At 44.9% G+C, this 20,127-nt stretch overlaps 2 protein-coding genes across 2 annotated transcripts; both read left to right on the forward strand.

Moving 5' to 3' along the window:
• The first annotated feature begins 2,657 nt into the window (after positions 1 to 2,657).
• On the forward strand, positions 2,658 to 7,993 carry LOC111948736 (zinc finger protein 135-like). Its single transcript, XM_023963075.1, has 3 exons — positions 2,658 to 2,801; positions 3,707 to 4,314; positions 5,852 to 7,993. The coding sequence occupies exons 2-3, from the start codon at positions 3,740 to 3,742 to the stop codon at positions 6,675 to 6,677; spliced, it is 1,401 nt and encodes a 466-aa protein (XP_023818843.1). The 5' UTR covers positions 2,658 to 2,801; positions 3,707 to 3,739; the 3' UTR covers positions 6,678 to 7,993.
• Positions 7,994 to 8,074: 81 nt separating this feature from the next.
• prkn (parkin RBR E3 ubiquitin protein ligase) lies at positions 8,075 to 19,233 on the forward strand. The gene is made up of 11 exons (XM_023963074.1): positions 8,075 to 8,589; positions 11,681 to 11,844; positions 12,254 to 12,503; positions 12,739 to 12,854; positions 13,283 to 13,366; positions 14,112 to 14,227; positions 14,988 to 15,124; positions 17,296 to 17,357; positions 17,966 to 18,196; positions 18,273 to 18,390; positions 18,462 to 19,233. Exons 1-11 carry the CDS (start codon positions 8,571 to 8,573, stop codon positions 18,563 to 18,565), a joined length of 1,401 nt encoding a protein of 466 aa, XP_023818842.1. The 5' UTR covers positions 8,075 to 8,570; the 3' UTR covers positions 18,566 to 19,233.
• The last annotated feature ends 894 nt before the right edge of the window (positions 19,234 to 20,127 follow it).

A 20,127-nucleotide genomic window follows, 5' to 3' on the forward strand; every position in this document is an offset into this window, starting at 1 on the left:
TTTGATGTTTTATACGTTAGAAAGTTGCCATAGAAACCAAATCAGCGTCAGTTGAATTTACCACTGATATTTTTCTCTGGATAACTCTGTTTGGTTGGTGGAACTTGCTTTACAAAACGCTTTTGTAAAAGCATTTTCATCCTGTTGACTTTAGCAGATTACCAGCTATTTTTACTGCAAACATCCTGCAGCTAAAAACTACGTCTTGATTTTTCAACGGATTTTTAGCTGAACTTTAAACTTCTTTGTGGGCCTAAGATGTCTAACAGACGGCAAAATCACATCCCAACTCCCAAAGATGTCCTGCAGGAACTGCAGTTCCTGAGACAAGAAATGGCTATTCTGAAAGAGGAAAAATCTTATCTGAAGACCAACCACAAGCTGGTTTGCAAAACACTAGAAAGTCTTCATTGAGAAAACATCCAATTAAAGAGAGAAGTTAAAGACTCTGCCATCCCCATTGATGTTAAAACCCTGAGGGAGCAGCTGAAAGCGCTGCAGGACCAGACAGACATGACCAAGATGAAGTCTCTGGAAGGTGTTGGAGAAAATGACAATTATGTCCAACTGAAAGAAAAACTGCAGGTTTCCCAATCCGAAAACACCAGCCTTCGAAAAGCAAACCAGGAGCTGCTTTTTCAGTTTCAACTCCAGAGTAGAAAAATCCAGGAGCAGAGCCAGGAAATTCTTGACTCCCAAGTTGAACACCTCTCCACCAAACAGGAGAACCTGGACATGGTTTGTGGACGAGAACATCTGCAACTGGAAAACTGCGAGCTCAAAAGGAAGCTCAGAGACTTTGCTAATGGGACTATAACTTTAACAATTCAATTCATTTTCAATGTAACAGCTTCTTTTTAACGAGCAAACGTTATAATGATAATAATAGTAATAATAATAATAATTATTAAATAATACATATTTATAGTGAAATAATTTAGAAAAAGTTTTTTAAACATTTGTTTTTACTTATTTATTAAGTATTTTTGAAAAAAGTATTTTAACCTCTTTGCAAGTTTAATAATCAGTTGGTATTTTATTCAAATTAATTTACACTAGGTATGAGTGTCGTGTATTGTGTTATGCTCTGTCAATTTGTCAATAAAGTTTATAAAAAAGTTTACATTTTTGTAAATGGTTTTATTTTTCATTATTATTGTTTTGCAAAACTTATTTAAACTGCAGTTTTAAAATGTTTCAAAACCTACGAAACGTCAGTAGCGACATCTTCTGAATCTTTACGACAGCGAGCAATAATTTTTGACTTTCAACTTCATGAGCTGACCAATGAGGGGCGGGCTGCGCCGTCCATTAGCCAATCAGCAGTAAGGAGAGGAGGCGGGCCACGCAGCTGCAGCGTCTGTGCCGCAGCAGCGTCTTGCCGCTCCGCTCCGCAGCAGTGTCGTCGCCCTCCAGCTTCAGTTGAGATTTAACAGCGGTACCGACCCACGACATCAGACGGTACCGAACCAAACCAAACCGTTTCAGGCTGAATTGTTGGTGTCTACGAACAGCGGGGACTGTGGCACTGGAAGGGAACGCGGGCGGCTTAGTGCGCAGGCGCATTCTAAGTGTAATTGCTCGAAACTGGAACCAGTGTCTACGGGGCGGAAGTGAGCGTTCGGCACCGGCAAAGGCTTGGAACCAACCGAGGACTCAAGAGGCGGACTGCGACACAGAGACCCGGATACCTACCGCTGCCCCTCCCTTCCACAGGTCCACTGATTTCCCTTCTCTCCTCCTGACCGTCCTCCATCACTTACCCTCCTCCTCAGCTCATTGTGTTCGGGCCGGAGTTGACTCCGACTGGCCCTGAGTGAGCAGATCAAACAGGAAGTTCAGGTGATTTTTGCTGCTGCACGTCATATCAATCAGATCACAACCAAGGCACAGCTCCTTTATAATTGATGAGTTTCGTCAGAAGACTAAACTGCAGCGGCACTGTCTCTGCTCTGATGGTGGCTATTTAACATAATCATGTGGATTTAAAGAAATCACAGTTCTGGTCTTTATGGGTCCGGTGACAGAACTTGACCGCAGCTGATCCACCACACCGACACAGAATGAGAGATTCCCGGGAAAAACACGAATCCGTTCAAAGGTTTCTGGTTCACTGATCAACCGGCATCACCACAGAAACCCCCCCTCAGGTGTAACGTGAAACTCGCCTGGCCGGTTCACGTAGGTGAACGGGAGATTGCTGCATCAGGCAAAAATAAAATTCCTTTATCAAGGGAAATGTGTAACTTTCCATTTAAACTATTTTTTAAATGTATTTGTTTTTCCAATTTGACTGCATTTTTGTTTGTTAAGGTCACTGTGAGCTTCATTGAACGTCCTCTGGTGTTTTGGGAAGTGTGCACTTCTATTTTACTAATTTTTTCTCTGTTTGTAGAAATGTTAAATTCTATTTGTAGCTTGAAACAATTTTTTTGGTGCATTTTCAGGTCTGTTGTATTTTTCCCATTTTTTCGTGCTTTTATTTTCTAGTTTCAGTTTAAAATTGCGTGATCGTATTGTGAAAGGCAATCTTCCGTCTTTCCGGTGTTCGCGACCATTTAATCCTTTCCCACAATGCTTTGTGTCCACGTCCTCAGCTTCCTGAGCATTGTGACGTCCGCGGTGGTTCCGCCGCGCCTGTGTCTCGGTAAGTGACCGAACCGGGCTACGGTTCGGCGGCCCACTCTTTTATTTTGGCAGCTATCGTTGCTTCCTCTCCGCTGACAGCCGGAACTCCGCAGCAGGAACCTCCATTTTCCTGTCGCGCGCCCCGCCGTACGCTGGACGCCGCCCAGCCGCAGGTTCGGTCCGTCTTTGCGCAAAAAAACCCCGCGAGGGTTTCGGCCGGCAGATAGATGCCGAGCGCGCGAGCTGCACACTGGGGTGAGGGGCTCGGGATGATGGATGTCCCGGCGGCTCCTTCTGCGGCTGCGCGGTTACCGAGGATAGGCGGTTTACCTCACCGATTCGGTAGTGAACCCGCGCGGCTGAGGCACCAGTCGGGCTTGTGAATCATTGCGATAAAGGGGTTCGGTGCGTGTTTTTACAGACGGATGTCACGTGACGCTACAAGGCGATCAGTCCATTTCGGTGACGTCACTGACCACAGTGAATAACTGCCAGCTGTGAGGAACCTCCTATTCTGCATTGGTTCTGGTCTCTGCCGCTCCTGTGATCTATAATAGAACCGGTCCATGGTAAAGTTCTGTTGGGGGATCCGTCAGCTGTGCTTCAGTGTCCTGCTGTAACTTGATTCCATTGTTTCCTCTACAGTACGCTGTTGGAAATCTTTCTGCTGGCCTTTCCAGTATTCTTTATGGTTACGGTCGACCCAAACTAATATTTCTTTCCAGAGGCATCGACACATGTTGATGTTCTCTGTATTGCTTCCTGTTTCTTCGGATGGCTCTGTCTGAGTCCCATGCAGACCACAGTTCTGATGAGACAAAACATCCTTCATCCTTAGTTGCAGAGCCTAGTGAGCCGGCGGGATGTGTGCCTACTGATCTCCCAGGTGAAGGTTCTGGAGAATTAGAGTCTTGTCCAGACTCAAGCAACAGGATAGAAGCAGCTGTCTGGTTTTGTTGGTCCAACTTTAGTGTTCAGGTTTCTGACCTAGTTCGCCTGTTTCCGGTTCTGCGTTGGTCCTGTTGGACCGTCCGAACCTGTCTGATCATTGATCAATGACCAATGTGCTTTCCCGCAGGTTGCAGCTCTTCAGCCCCTTGGCCCGTGCAGGATGGAGGACTCTGAGGTGGAGCTGGCGGTTTCGGAGTCAGATGCTCTGGGCGCAGACTTCATCACAGTGGAGCTGGACACGCAGCCCATTGAGTACGTGGTGAAGTGGGCGGAGGTGGGCTCCAAGTTCACCATCTCTTGCGTGAAGAAGGACTCAGACGATCCAGGAGACCTGACGGCCGAGCAGCTGAAGATCGAGACGGACGAGGCCTTCTTTGCGCCGTACGAGGAGGTGTACCCCTGTGAGGTGACGGAGCAGAGCGTAGAGATAAAGACAGACTCTGACGAGGATGATGAGAGTGCGCAGGTAGAACACGAGGTTCTGCTGGAGGCGGGGAGCAGCCACCTGGATGGCGGGGCAGACTCGGACCAGGCGGACTACGAGCCAGTGGAGCGGCAGTTCCGCTGTAGCTTCTGTGGGAAGAGCTACAGCCACGCCTCCAGCCTGTACCGCCACCAGCAGACGCACACTGGCAAGGGTGGGACACCCCCTGCCGCCAAGCGAGCTTTAGAGCCCGCCCACCAAGAGGCCCGCTACACCTGCCCCCACTGTGGGATGAGCTTTAAAGGCAGCCGGTACGTACACAGGTCTCCTCTGTGGGAGGGTTTAACCTGAGGATCTGATATGTTTTTCCAAGATAAGAAACGCCGCCCATCAGAACCCCAGCCTGTCATTCAGTGGTGCCAAACGCTCCGCCTCCAGCGTCTGTGGAGGTTTCCTGATCTCAAAAGCTGTTCTGCTTGCAGAGATTGGTTCAGTAAAAACTATCCGGTTCTACCTTTGGGAAGCTTGGCACTTGTGTTACTGTGAGTAGACTGATTATTAAAGGTTCCCTACATGTGATCAGCTGGTGGTCAGGTCAGTCTTTCTTGTGGGGTGGAGCTTTTCAAATGGCGGCCCATAAATGGCTCGCAATAGATTTTTGAGTGACTTAGACCACCATGACTCAAAATAATGGGAGTAAAAAAAGGGTCTATATCATGCAAAATCAACTTTTTTGAGCTTTTAATTGTATATAATGTTCATACCTCACGAAGAAAAACCCCAAAGTTGTATTTTGATCCGTTCACACATCTGAGTATTCGTCCAAAAACAGCCCCTCCCACCCCACGAAAACGATTGGATCCTCATGTAGATAAGTGGGGAACAGCCCCTCGCTGCCAGCACCGCCCCCAGCTAACACACACACACACACTTTCTAAACGGAGCATGTGGTGATCTGCAAAACCATCTTGCCAGGCTCCACAATATGGACATCCATCTTTGCAAAAGTTCGGATGTTGTTTGTTTTCATGGGCGACTCTAGGTTGACGTCATGAAATGAGCGGCACCCGCACGGAGTGAAAGCCGGTGCCTCAGAGATGGAGTCGTCCTACTTCCTGGTAGGAAAATCAACTGAAAATAACTCAAAATAACTCGTAGTTCATATAAAAATGTTATTTGTCTAAGGTAATATATTATCAAATATGGACATACTTTACTCTGAAAGGCTTAACAACAGCATGATATAGGCCCTTTAAATGTTTTTAAATCTATATGGAATTTCCCACACCTGTTTGGTACCTGAATGCAGCACAATGCAGCACTGACTAAAAGTGAGCGGTTAATTGAGAACCCACCAAGAAGAGAGAAAAAGCTTCCTTTTTTATCCCCCAAAATAAAAGTGTACCACCAGCATTCTTTTCAACTTAAAAGCACAGCATGTACTGCTCCATTAGACCAACACACTGATCAGAATCCACTGCAGTGATGTTCTTTTTTTCTTCTCTGACAAATACTAATGTGATGCAGAGGTGTGCTGCCAACACTTTCATCCCTTCAGCAGGAGTGCATACATCTGAGCAAAACCTTAAAACTATTTGCACAAAAACAACACATAAAATACTACTATATGTCTGTGGGTTATAAATCTTTTTTTTTTTTTTTTTGCCATACCAATTTCTGAACATTTACAGGCGTCCATGCTTTGTGTTTAAGCTGTTTGTATTGTTAGTCATTACAAAAGATAACCCTTTTTTTTATATATAATCCAAAATCTGAGTATCAATGGCTTGCTGTGGGCTTAAGAAGTCTTGAGTGCTGCAGGTGTAATCTGTGTTTGTTTTCCTGCAGGATGCTGGGGAGTCACTTGCGGCTACACGGGAAGCGGCGCATCCACCCCTGCAACATCTGCGGCAAGGAGTTCAACCACAGCTCCAGCTTGTCCCGCCACCGCCTCATCCACAAGAAGGGGAAAGGCATACCCAAGGACGCCCCCTTCAGCACTGGTGTGGCCACCCTGCGCCTCTGCGGCAAGAACAAGAAGGCCAAGAAGCAGCACGTCGCGACCGCCATCATCCAAAGCCATGGCACAGACAAGTTCTACGCCTGTCCACAGTGCGACATGACCTTCAGGACGTCCACACAGCTGTCCAAGCACCAGGTGACCCACGTGAAAGAGCTGCTGGACAGTTACACGCCCGGCAAGGAGAACCTGGGTGAGAGCTCATCTGACCTCAAGATCCGCCTAAAGCTCTGCTCACGGGATAAGCCCAACTTTTACACCCTCTGCAAGAAGAACCGACGTCGCCGGGGGGGCCGGGCTGGCAGGCGGGGCCAGTCCTCTGAAGACGACGAGATGTGCGGCGTAGAAGGAATGGGCCACCATGTCTGCACCCAATGCGGGAAGCAGTTTAGCCACGCTTCCAGTCTGGCACGACACCAGCAGACCCACAGGACGAGCGCTGGCGCCCGAGGGAAGCAGCTTCACCCCACGCCTGGACTCCCCCCCTCAAAGACCAAGACCTACACTTGCTCAGCCTGCAACAAGACCTTCATGCACTCGTCCAGTTTCTCACGTCACAAGAAAGCCCACCTCGAGGACGGCCAGGTCACCGCAAAGCGTCAGAAGAGACCTATCCTGGACGAAACCGCGCCCCTCGAGTCGGACTCAGAGTGACTCCCCCACCCCCCCTGCTCTGAACTGGATTGGACCGGTTTGAGGATAAGGCATAAGTATTGACTGGTTCCGGGGTGTTGTGGAACCAATTCTCGAAAAAAGTTGAAACTCAGAAATGTTCTGGACCCGTTCTGGTTGTCCAGGTCTCAGGAACTGAAAATGGTTTCTTCCTCTTTGGTGTAAATAGCAGCAGGATATCCTAAAATGGTCATCAGGTGGGGATGCCGCATACGGTCACACCTGTATGGTCAGAACTGACACTTAGCTTTGCGTATGGAGTAATGTAATTAGATTCAAACATACACAATTGCCCTCCCCTTTTACCTCCCTTTCACCTGTATGGCGGCACCTGCCGTTTCCCAAAGGCATCATGGGAAATGAAGCTGGATCATCAAACCAGTTTGCCGCTGTGAAACACGATTGGATCGATCATCTGTGGTTTTCATCCACAAAACTGGTCCTTTAAACGACGAGCAGGTCCAAAACTGCATCGACACCGGACCCGTGAGCAGTTATCCAACTTTTGATCCATTTAGTTGATTGATGGTCAGAAGAACTTTCTGTCCCTGTTGGCAGTTTTCCCTACCTCGCTCCAGTGGATTGGGCTGATTAGGCCAGCCAGGCTGCTGATGCTGTGTTTTGATTGGCTGACGGTGTTCTTTGTTATCTGGCTGGCCAGTCAATCTTGGTTACTATAACAACAGTTTAATCATCAGCAGGCAGAAATGGGTGTTCTATTCTTCAAAATAAAAGCTTCTAGCAGAAATCCACGCTGGAGTCCGAGGGATGTGTCCCGGCGCTCCTCAGAGAAAACTATCTTGTCGGGTCCTAAGACGTCTGTTGGTAAGGTGGAATGTTCTGATGTTCCAGAAACAAAGTTGTCATGACAGCATTGGCTCCTCCTCACATATAAAGGTGTTCTTCGTGTTCTCCAGCTCCCGCCACGGTGTATGGAGCATGCTGATGAACTGGGACAGATGTTTGGTCAGTTCAAGCCTCTGGACTCCACGTTCATTTGGAGCAGCTCTCACCAAAATAAAAGCTTTTCCTGTGCCCGCCCAGGAACAGTTATTGAAAAAGAGTTGGCTTGGAGTTAATTTAATGGTGACATATTTATTTTGGTCTCAATGCCTATGACCCCCCCCTTTCACCAAGAGACAAAAACACTCAGTCCCTCCCACCATGTTCCAGTTTTGTTTCTGACACCTCTCCTGTCTACAGTTTAGACCAGTGTTGTGTTGGTTTGTTGCAGTGGGGGGGTGATGGTGGTTTTCATTGTATCGTGTTTGCCAATAGAATAAAGCTGTTGACATGTTTGTCTCGTCTTTGGAATAAACTTCTATCCAGGCTGTTTTTACTTCCTGCCTCCAGCAGGAGGAGCACACATGGAAGCACGGAGCCACAGGGAATTTTTGGGGATACCATCAATTGTAGATCCAGTCAGCTTTAAATTTAGGCAGAACATAAAGGTTAATCCAAAGTCAAACCACAGCTATAGAGCACATGGGAGACAATCTGCATACATACACCCTTTAAATAAGCCAATATTTCAAAATAATCGAGTGCAAGCTGACTTTATCTGTATCCTGTAGAAGGTTCCGGCTGAGGAGCGCGCGCCAGGATCTGCTGTCACTGAGGACACATGGATAAGTCATCCAACCTTTCCGATCAAAGATCGACTGTAGTGGATATTTAGTACCAGCTGCTATTTTCTAGATGTTTCAAAAACAACCACTGAATGGCTGTTGAGTTTATTCATCGTCAGAGTTTGAATTTTAATCGTGTTTTTTGTTAAGTACATACACTTCCGGTGTTGTTTACGTCACACTGTACAGCGGACCGACGCCGGAAACATAGGAGAAAATGTACTACAGCTCCCAGAATGCTTAGCGAATGAGAAGGCTGATGATCGGTGAGTTCCGAACCGGGTCCCCAGTTCCAAACCGGGATATCTTCGACTGACCAATCGCGCTGATCTTATCTGGTCTGTCCGCGTTCCCGTCAGTTAGATCGGTCCCGGGCCAACATTAAGCGCGGGTTTAAGATGGGGTCGGTTGGGTTGACGCCGGGACCTTGCACCGGCGTTAAACTGTAAACATACAGATACACAACATGAATGTGTTGAAGCTGCTTAGTTATTTATCATGGTTGATTTCCCAGAATTTTGTTAACAAAACAAGCGGACATGTTTTGTTTGTTGGCTTAACCTTATGTGACCGTCTACTTCTTCCCAAATAAATCCGCTTCAGCGTGACACTTCTGTAATTTATGTACATTTCCAAGTTGGCACAATACCACAAACACCACAAGTAATGCACAAAAATAGCAGTAAAAATAATAAAGGAATACAGTTTGTTTACAGACTTTTACAAATTCGTGTTGTCTTATAATACTGCTCTGACTGTCTCATTAAAATAACATGATCCTGACAGTAAAAACACAGCTCTGGATTTCCATTTTGCCATTAAACCTTTATTTAAGCCGTCTTTCTTAATCCACAAGTTTTTGTTTAACAAGTCTGTCTCTAATCTAATATTCATTTCTAAACTCCCAGAGAAAACTGCTGCAGATCAACTCTGTGAGCGTTTGAACAGAATAATTTGTGATGAGTTTTAGTCAGAATTTCCCATATCATAGCTCTGCTGAAGGTAACCATGACCTCATGGCTGCCTGTACTTGTGTCTGTGCATGTTCTTTTAGGCCTCAGTGCTGTTTGTTTGACATACTTGATTAGAACGTTTTGTTGCAGCTAATAGAATATGGCATTGTCAAAATGCTTCCAACACTAGTATGAAGCACAGAAAACATTTCCATTGGTCATTTTTGTCATGAGATGAACTTGAATTTCTGAAACATTTTCTACATACACAATATAACAATTTCTTTCAATTATTGCTGACAAAACTGCCTACATTTGTGATATTTAGCACTTCTGCTTTGCTGAGATGATCCATCTCACCTCACTGGTGTGCCATATCAAGATGCTGTTTAGACAGCATGATTATTGCACAAAAGACTGGCCTCAAAAAGAGGCCAGTCTGAAATGTGCCGTTTTGCTTTGTTGGGGGTCTGGGGACTCAGAAAGCCGGTCAGTATCTGGTTTGACCAACATTTGCGGCATGCAGTGCAACCCATCTTCTCTGCACAGAGTTCATCAGATTGTCAGGTGGCATGTATACTTTCAAGAGAATCTGAGACCAGCCACTCAGACAGCTGCTGAAACAATTGGTTCGCAAAACCCCAAAAAATCTCCACAGAAACCATCTCAGGTAAGCTCATCTGCATGCTTGTTGTCCTCATCGATGCTAAAGCCCGACTCCAGTTTGTTGTCATAACCGACTTGAGAGGGCAAATGCTCACATGACACATGGAGAAGTGCTCTCTTCACGAATAAATCCTGACTCATTCTCTTTACTGGACATGTCAGACAGAACAGAGGTGCATTTGATTGACAGCATTTTGAATGCACAGAGACCCGGTGGGCCGTTGTATCCCATACATCCAACAACATCACCCCATGTTGCAGCATGATATTGCACGGCCCTGTGTTGCAAGGATCTGAACACAATTCTTGGAAGCTGGAAAAACATCCCAGTTCTTGCGTGGCCAGCATCGTCACCGGACATGTCACACATTGAGTATGTTTGGGATGCTCTGGATCAGCGGATACGACCGCGTGTTCCAGTTCCTGCAAACATCCAGCAACTTTACACAGCCATTGAAGAGGAGTGGGCCAACATTCCCTTAATCGCAAACCTTATCAGCTCTGTGTGAAGGAGATGCACTGCATGAGGTAAATGTTGGTCACACCAGATACTGACCGGCTTTCTGAGTCCCCAGACCCCCAATAAAGCAAAACGGCACATTTCAGACTGGCCTTTTATTGAGGCCAGTCTAAGGCACACTTGTGCAAAGATCATGCTGAGGAAAAAGCATCTTGATATGGCACACCTATGAGGTGGGAGGGATTATCTCAGGAGAAGTGCTCACTATCACAGATTTAGACGGATTTTATGGACAATATTTGAAAGAAATTGTTATTTTTGTGTTTGTAGGAAATGTTCAGATCTTTGAAATCAGCTTAAGACAAACGGGAGCAAAAACAAAACTGTTGCGTTTATATTTTTGTTCAGTGTAGTTTCAAAGATTTCAAGTCTTGGATGACTTCCAATTTTCTTTCACTAACTCAGAAAACAGAAGTTGTTGTTCTTTGACCCAAACAGTTTAGGGAATCCCAGTTTTATGACAGTAGATGACATTATTTTATATTGATCAGACTCCTGTTTTGTGAAATCAACTTCCCGTTTCTCCTCAGGAGGTAGAACCATCTCAGTCTTTGAGGAATTTTATTCTTCAACGCTGTGAGGAGGTTTGACTCAGCCACATGGCAGTTAGATGTCTCACTCACATTATAATTGGCCCTGGCACTACAAACTCCAGATCTGATTGGCTGTTGCACTTGAGCGTGCTCAGTTGGTTCTTAAAGCCTCAGGGAAATTTAGTAGAAGGTGGCTGCACCAACTAGGTGCAATGTGATTGGATAAAATTCACTGATTTATTGATTGGTTGTTTTATACAGTGCCGTTTTGTTCAAGTTTTTGGTTCCCCTGACGTTTTGTCGTCTTTCAAACGGAATGAACTCAGAGGTGGGCAGAAATTCCTACACTTCCATAACTTTTTTTTTTTTGGGGAAACTACGACCAATATCCATAACAAACAACTTCGTCATTCACAGGAATGTGGAACAACTGTTTTTTAAATTCTTTTGCTCAAACAGGTTTGTTTGATGGTTTGAAATTTTCCCTTGTGTTTATAAATCTAAACCCTCCGCTTTGTGTTTCTGTTTGCAGAGGTGACACAGGTCATGCCCTCAAACAGAAAACCAATTTACAATACAACTTCTGTGTGATACGCTGAAAAATGAATCAATAAGTAAGATCTGTGATCTCCATGAATGGTGTCTGCATGAGATTTCATAGCAGTCTTCCATGCTGTGTCCGCAGTGTTCGTGCGCTACAACCTTGGCCCCGGTGTGGCCGTGGAGCTCCAGGAGGGGGCGAGTGTTGCCGAGCTGAAGAAGGTGGTGGGGAGTCAGCAGGGCGTCCCCCCGGAGCAGCTCAGGGTGCTTTTTGCTGGGAGGGAGCTGCAGAGCACCTCCTCCCTGCAGGTGAGGCTGCTGCCTGCTGGGAAAATGAAGGACGCAGGAACTTCTTGTGTCCAAGCAGGAAACCTGCGACTCAGCTCAGTTTGGCCCCACAGGTCAGGACATCTCAACGTTAGGAGGCAGGTTCACCGATAGACACCATCTGAATGAATCAAAAAATGATAAAGTCTTGACGCCACATTTGAAGAAATCTTCTGAAAAGTCTTCGTGTGGATCCTTTTGAAAACAGGGAGATATCCTCAAAAACCAGAGGCTGTCATGAAATCTGAGGCTACTCTCATGGTTGTAGCTCCTTCAAAATAAAAGCCTGTGGAGATTCAGATTGAGCTGAAGCTTTGTTAGGTTGTACTTTGAAGACTTTTTGAGGTGATATTGAGAACTAAACACCATATTCTCCTCTCTCTCCTCCTAGAGCTGTGACCTCCCAGAGCAGAGCACCGTTCACGTGGTCCCTCCCCCTTCAAGATCGTCCTCCTCTCAACTGCTGCTCTTTCAGGAACCTCAAGGCAGCGAGGAGGAGCAAGAGAGCCTTACAAGGCTGGACCTGAGCTCCTCACGCCTCCCCGCCACCCCCGCAGACCTCACAGGTACCCTAAAGGATGGAGAGATGGGGGATGGAGGACAAAGGTTACAGGAGGAAGGTGAACTTATACCTGGGACAAGTAAGTACATGTACTTGTATGTCTGGGTGTGTATAGGTATGTTTGTGGGTGTACAGATGTGCATGCAGGTGTGTTTGCGGAGTTTGTGCAGGTGAGACATGAGAGCCGTATTACAGTCACCTGACAGAGAGGGCGCTCTTGAGTCAGCATTTCAAGTTGTGAAAAGTAGTACAGGTCTTATACCGTTGTGCACCGGTGAGTCTTTGCAGTAATCCAGCTCTCTGTGTGTGTACAGGTGTGCGTAGCCGCAGTTCTTTCTTTGTCTATTGTAAGACCTGCAGGTCCATTCAGCCTGGAAAACTCCGGGTTCGATGCCGGACCTGCAAACAGACAGCGCTCACACTGAGCAGGGTAAGAGCAGCACATCCTGTGTTACTGTTCAGAAAAACCCAGGTTTTGTGTTGTAGTTTGAAATTCTCTTTTCTCAGGCCACCTTGGTAACGTTTACTAAACTGTATGTGGAGTTTAATAGTGTTTAGATTTTTTTTATGTCCCCACTGACTTCCTTTTTTGGTATTTCTAAATTCAACAAGTTTTTGTTCAGAAAAGGAGCATGAGACCATCAAAATGGCGGGATTAACACAACTCTCAATTGTGGAAATTTGCCCATCATAGAAGAAGATTCATTGGTCATCTTCCAGTCAGACGACCACACTGGATTTGTGTTCAGAGTTAATGTTTGTGTTACCCAGTGGTTTCCTAGTGAACTAACCTGGCTCAGTTACTTAACTCTGAACTGCGGGAGCTGATGTCTCACTGAGGATCTCTGTCTTTGTCAGGGGCCATCTTGCTGGGATGATGTTCTAATTCCTGGACGTATCCATGGAAACTGCCAGTCGGAAGGATGCTGTGGCAATGAAGGGGTAAGGCCGGAGCATAACATTGGTAGCTGGGTTTTTTGTGAGAAAATTGTGAACTCTGGTGTTTGGTGGTGATTTCCTTTAGTTCCCAGTGAGCCTGCTTACATGCCACCAAATCCCTTTGTTATCTGAGGTCTCGAGCCATTTTTAGAAAGGATTATCAGATGTCCTCTATCAGAAAATAACGAGATGTCGGATTAATATGCTTGTTTTTTCTCGAAAAGGCGATACCTTCCTTTTTAAATGCCCGCTTATGTCTTCATTGACTTCCTGTTAGAAGAAGTATACAGTGAAGGAGATAAGTATTTGATTTCTTGTTGATTTTCTTTTTTGGTTTGCCTACTTAAAAAGAAATTGACAGTCTGTCATTTTAATGGTAGATTCATTTGAACAGTGAGAGACAGAAAATCAAGAGATCAACTTGAAAGTAGAAATTTCTTTGGATTTCATTGAGGGAGATAAGTATTTAAACCCACTTGCCGAAAATACTAACTGCTTTGTGGCAAAACCTTTATTAGCAAGCAGACAGGCCGGACTTTCCCTGTCGTTGATGAGCAGGTTTCTGCACAAAATTGGGAGGAATTTTGGTTCACTCGTCTTTGCAAATGACTTCTAAATCCTTAAGATTTTGCAAAATTGTCTTCTCTTCATCCCCGATTTTTGAAAAAGCTTTTACTCAAAGTAATTGCGTAGCAGACTTCCTGTTGAATGAGGAAAATAAGCTGCGTATGTGCTTTTATGGTTGCAGGAGTTCTACATGAAGTGTGCTTCTCATCCAACTTCGGATGATGACGTCTCTGTGGCTCTGGACCTCGTCATGATCAACAATAAAAACGTCCCCTGCATCGCCTGCACCGACATCATGTAACACACATGCAGCAGCGCTGAGCACTTCCTGTTTCGCTGTGATTTAGTATTCTGCAGAGATATATGGATTTAGCGATGGATTTAGGTCAGAATTGCATGTGACGTTTGTTTACGTGACCTATATAGAGCCAATCTGCAATCGTAGCAAAACCACACTATCTAAAGTGGAAAATGGGACACAAACACGATTATAAGTCCACATCCAAAGTACATGAATTAAAAAGATGCATTCTCTCCATCTCCTTTCATGTTGTCTCCATCTCCTCTTTGAAACTCTAGCTTCATGTATTTGTGTGGAAAGTTGTGTCGGTGAACATCTAGCTAAATGAAGACACAAAACTGCGGCAATCCTGTTTCATGTTTGGAAATCACATTTCGTGCACTACTATCTATTCCTCAGTGTGTTCTGCCACAAACACCCGCAAAGCACACTCATCAAAGGCAAACACACTAGATGGATTCTTGCAAGCGGTATTTTACTGAAACTATTCGTTAAAAAAAAATCAAGTGAAACTTGTTTTTGGACACGTTGTCAAGTTTGCACATGATTTTATGTGTGGAAACCTGTATGAAGTCGGGGGTTGAATCATGCCAGCTGACATAAACATGAAAATGAACATTAAATTGAAAAAATAACTTTATCTTTAACTTTAACTGTAAATTTGAATGTCATTACTTTGCTCTGACACTTCAAACTGCAGTTTGGCCCACCTAAGCACAAACTCACTCTCACGTATGGTTTTCTTTTGTCTTTTAGGGGCGTGGTCCTGGTCTTCCAGTGCTCAGAGCGCCATGTGATATGTCTGGACTGTTTCCGTCTGTACTGTCAGAGCCGCCTGAACGAGCGACAGTTTGTTCACCACGCTGCGATTGGATACTCTCTGCCGTGTGCAGGTGAGAAGCGGGGGGTCAGTGTGGTGACCGTTTGCATGTCAGAGTTACACCTACAGGGTCGTCATTCGCATTCACAGCTTTGCTGCTGCTACAAGATGTCCATGTGGACTTCCTCTGTGCCTGCAACTGTTTCCAAAGCCCACCAGCACCTTTCTGTGCTTCTAAGCTGAGTAACCATTTCCAGAAATGCCCACAGTGTGAAGTTAATAAAGTGAAGTACATGAAGACAATCCTAAAAAACAACAACAACACAGCTAAAGAGTTGCTCGTGTCCTTCTCCAGAGGTTCCGTCAAAAGTGAACAGATTTACTAAATCTTGGTGTAGTATTCCGTAAACAATCCCTCTCACCGAAGCATCAATAACTCAGCACAAAAGACCACCAACTGCGTTTTCCTTTTTTTTTAGGAGGTGTCTAAGATTTGGAGCTGTGGTACAGTCACCACCATGCTGAAAGATTCACCTCCTTCACCACATCACCTGTTTTGACTGTTATTATTGGGTGGTGGAGGACAATAAAGACCAAAACAAACAGGAACAGACCACACCCCAAAGCAAAGAAGAAATGAACATATGCCTCCTTGGGTGTACTTTTTTGTACTAAAAATGCACATTCCATTTGTACACACAATATTGTTCACGATTCTGTTTACTTTTATTGGTAACATTTCTGCTATTGTTCACAATTTAACCTTGGAGGTGAAGAGGTCAGGTGGAGAAGCCTCTTCCTTGGCAAACCTTGGCTTGATAACTTTGGTGCTACGGAAATAGCCAACAAATATAGGAACCAGCCTATGGTTCCTCAGGCAAAGGGTCAAATCAGAACCTTCTGGTCCCCGCCTGGTACTGAGGAAAAAACTGTTTATGGTCATTGGCTCAGATTCAATGGCTCTCCAGAGTAACGAGAGCCTGTTGAGCCCTTCATGGTGGTTCAAACTCACAAACATGGACCCTGATAACAGAGGATAGGGGGGCTGGTCTTGCGTTTCTGGTTAACCTTTCAGATTTGCCCACTGGGCTGTGGATGGAAACCAAATAAAAGGCTAACTGTGATCCTAGACAGCTGACAGAACTCTGACCAAAATAAGCAGGCTTGTAATCTGAAGACTTGATGAAGGAGTCTCAGTTCCCTTACTTGACAACCTGGGTTGTTGTTGTTCACTTTTCAGCACATCCCTTCAGGGGTTGCAACAGTTTATCAGCTTTGACTGATTCAAACATGTGGTTTGGGAGAGATTTTTATGCCGGATGCCCTTCCCGACACAACCCTGTATTTTATCCAGGCTGGGGACCGACACAGGGAGACCCAGACTGTAACTTGTCTGTAACTTGTGTTGTAAAAGTTTGTGGACTCCCGAAAAACAGCAACAACTCAGGACTTGAGAGTATCATTTAAAATGGAACTTGAAGAGTTTACAGAAGTAAACATGTCAGGGCATTGGTACCTGTTCTATGAAATGACAGTAGTATACTCATGACTGGGAAAATCCCAATACCAGGAAAATGCCTGTACTTTTTCAGCTTTGTTTCAACTGTCTCTACCAATTTGCATATAGCTGAGCTATAATCAAAGATGGATGACAACAGAGTTCTTAATAAAACGTAATTTCAATTAGAAAGTTTCTCAACATCTGGGATTTACTTTCTACAAGACAAAATTTCCAACAAACTGCTAGGAAATGACACAAACAGTAATAAAATGTTATTTTTTTTCTATTCTCACCAAAAGCCTTGGTTAGTTTCATCTGCAAAAATTGGAGTGAAACATGAATGAGGTAAGGGCTTTTCCTGCTGGAGGTGCATCTAGAGGTCTGAGGCACCTCACTCCAGTTGGTGGTCAGTAGACATGAAGGATCATGAACTTTAGAAATCCAAAGAAGATTTCAGCCTATAACCAGTTGTCTGTGATCCTAAGTCTGGGGAAAAAAACAGGTCAGAATCAAAAACAACAGTCTGATGACCCAAATCAAAAATGTAAAATGTGGGCAAATTAGTCCTGGACATTGATGAAGAACATGAGTCACTAGCTGGAATAGACTGTGAGCGGCATGGATGTAGGCAGGTACTCACCTGAACCAGACAAAACACCTTTTGTCAACATTTAAACAAGAGTGAGAGCACAAGCGTGAATCCGATCTGTATGTGTGTAAAGACGCTGCGTTTGTGTCTACAGCGGGCTGTGAGGACTCGCTGATCAAAGAGCTGCACCATTTCAGAGTTCTGGGTGACGACCAGGTAAGTGCACCTCAGATTCTCTGCCACAGCATCAGGAACACATGCTGAGCACAAGGGCTCTGACACCCACGTTGAAGACAAGCCGCTGGAGTTCAGAGGCTCTGATGATGACGGAAGAGGGATGAGCCGCTATTGAAACTGTGTAGGTGACCTCATGGGCACCCAGCAGGTCCAGGACTCTTCATCACCACCATTCTGAGCTTTGATGCAGCACCCACCAGCTCGGCCTGCTGACACACGGACGTTAGGGGATGATGCTGCTCCAAAGTGATGTGCACTCGGAGTTTCAGCAGGTCCTCATGCTGCCCTGTGATTGGCTGACAAAGAGCTTTCATCAAAAAGCAGCTGCTGCGGCCATGTGCAAATAAGCCAATGTTTTTTAGACGGACCTTTTTTTCATAGAATTAAATCACAAAATAAACTATCACACAATAAAAGAAGAAACAAACTCTTTTTGTAAAAATATACCTGCTATAAAAATAAATATTCACTCTACAATGTGATGTAGGTAAATCTCACTTGTAACACAAAGGAAGAGACTCAATCCTTCCCACCTGTGCACAGGTAACTTGCGGTCTCAGTCCTCTTTCTCTATCTGTATCTTACAGTATGCACGGTACCAGCAATATGCCACTGAGGAGTGCCTACTGAAAATGGGAGGACTCATGTGTCCGGCACCTGGTTGTGGGGCGGGGCTCCTGCCCTCTGACCCCTGCAGGAGGGTGGAGTGTGAGAGACAGCTGGGCTGTGGCTTTGTCTTCTGTAGGGAGTGCAGGGAGGCCTACCATCAGGGGGAGTGCAGGGCATGCCAAGCCCCGCCTATGGGTGATGTGGAGCAGGTCAGGAAAGAAGATCCTTTTTGTGATGACATTGCCGTGATAAAGACCTTCATCTGTTAACCACTCCCCCGTCCAGGGCTTTGTGGTGGACGAGGAGGCGTCTCGGCGGGGCAGGTGGGAGCAGGCATCCCAACGTCTTATTCAGGAGATGACCAAGCCCTGCCCCAATTGTTCAGTCCCTGTGGAGAGAAATGGTGAGCTGTCCTAGTGTCACACCTGCTGTCTGGTGAGTCAGACTAACACCAGGTGCTGTCTCCACCTGCAGGCGGCTGCATGCACATGCATTGTGCTCTGTGCCAGGCAGACTGGTGCTGGCTCTGTGGCGTTCCCTGGAACAGGGAGTGCATGGGAAACCACTGGTTTGGATGAGAAGGGCAGATGTTCCAGCAGCATTGATGGCTCTGTAGGGGGCGCCAGTGAGACAATGGGGATCTGCTCTTTTGATGGAGTAATCCAGTGGAATTCTACATGAATTCAGCATGCCAACTAATATTGACACACATGTAAGCATTAATATGTGTGTTATTTTCTGTTGCAGGAATGAACATAGCAATCATAAACCGTTTACGTTCTTGGTTTCATAGGGTGTAGTGGTTAGCACTGTTGCCTTATCAAATCAAATCAAATCAAACTTTATTTATAAAGCACTTTTCATATAAAAATATAACGCAAAGTGCTTATAGTAAGAGAGTTCTGGTACGAAACCCAACCTGGTTCTGTGTGTAATTTGCAAGCTTTCTTTGTGCATGCACACGTTTTTTTCATGTGCTCAACCTTCTCCTCACAGTCCAAAAACATGCTTCACGGGTTGATTGGTGATTCTGAATTGTCTCTAAGGTGTGAGTGTGTCTCAGTGTGTGTAGAGTCCGTCAATGAACTGGTGACTTGTCCACCCTGAACCCCACCTTTACTCTGAGACTGGCTCGACTGACCTTCATAACCTCTAAAGCCGGAACAGAAGACGGATGGATGAATGTTTTTTTTGTGTGCAGCACCTGAGATTTGCTTTACAAATAAACTAAATTGAAGAAGTCAAACACTGATGTTTTTCATTCCGATTCTCTCTGCATCCAGTTTGATTTAATTAAACTATACATTTTATGACAATATAAAGGAATAAAATTTACATTCATGGTTTGTTTGAGGATGACAGAAAAAGAGTTTAGAGGATCTAGGTTATTTAATGTTCAGATGTCCACTTTTCTATTAAAATGCACAAAAATCGAATTGATGCAAATATGATTCAAACCACTTCTGCTCTAAACCAAAAACATACGTGATTTTTTTTTTCATAGCTAGAAATAAAAACATTAAAGGGTTAAGTCTGCAGATTATATAAAGTAAAAATCAAAGGACCTTTTTCAAAAAATTAATAAGACCTGTTGATCATTTATATTACATATTTTTAAAACCTGTTTCAATATTTCTTTCTATTTCTGTTCTTCCTGTCCTGGACAGAGGACTGTCATTATTTAGAAAGAGGATTTTTTTATTTCCCAAACAGAGCTGAAGCAGCAGCGTCACCCACACAGTTAAAGATGCCCTGGAACGAGTGTCAGCCATTTGATGGGTGTGGCCAGCACGAGTGACCACATTCCTTCTCCTATTTGTACCCTCTAAAAAAAAGGATGACAAATGTGTGATAATGTGAACACACAAATCTTCATCTATGGTGCTGGGTCCATGTTTCTGGATTTTCTTTGATCCAGTCCATGATCTTCACCTTTGTCATTCAGATGCTACCTTAAATTATGTGCAAATGCACATAATTTTATTAAACCCCTGAAGAAAACAAGAATTAAAGGATATCTAAAATGATTTATTTGGCTCAGAGAGGAGCAGAGATCTGCTCAGAGCACAGCAGGGAGAGAATCCATCCAGACAGGGCACCCAAACCTCACATCAACAATCCCAGAAGGTGAAGACAATTT

Source organism: Oryzias latipes, chromosome 15 (genome assembly GCF_002234675.1).
Source record: "Oryzias latipes chromosome 15, ASM223467v1".
Lineage (NCBI taxonomy): Eukaryota > Metazoa > Chordata > Actinopteri > Beloniformes > Adrianichthyidae > Oryzias > Oryzias latipes.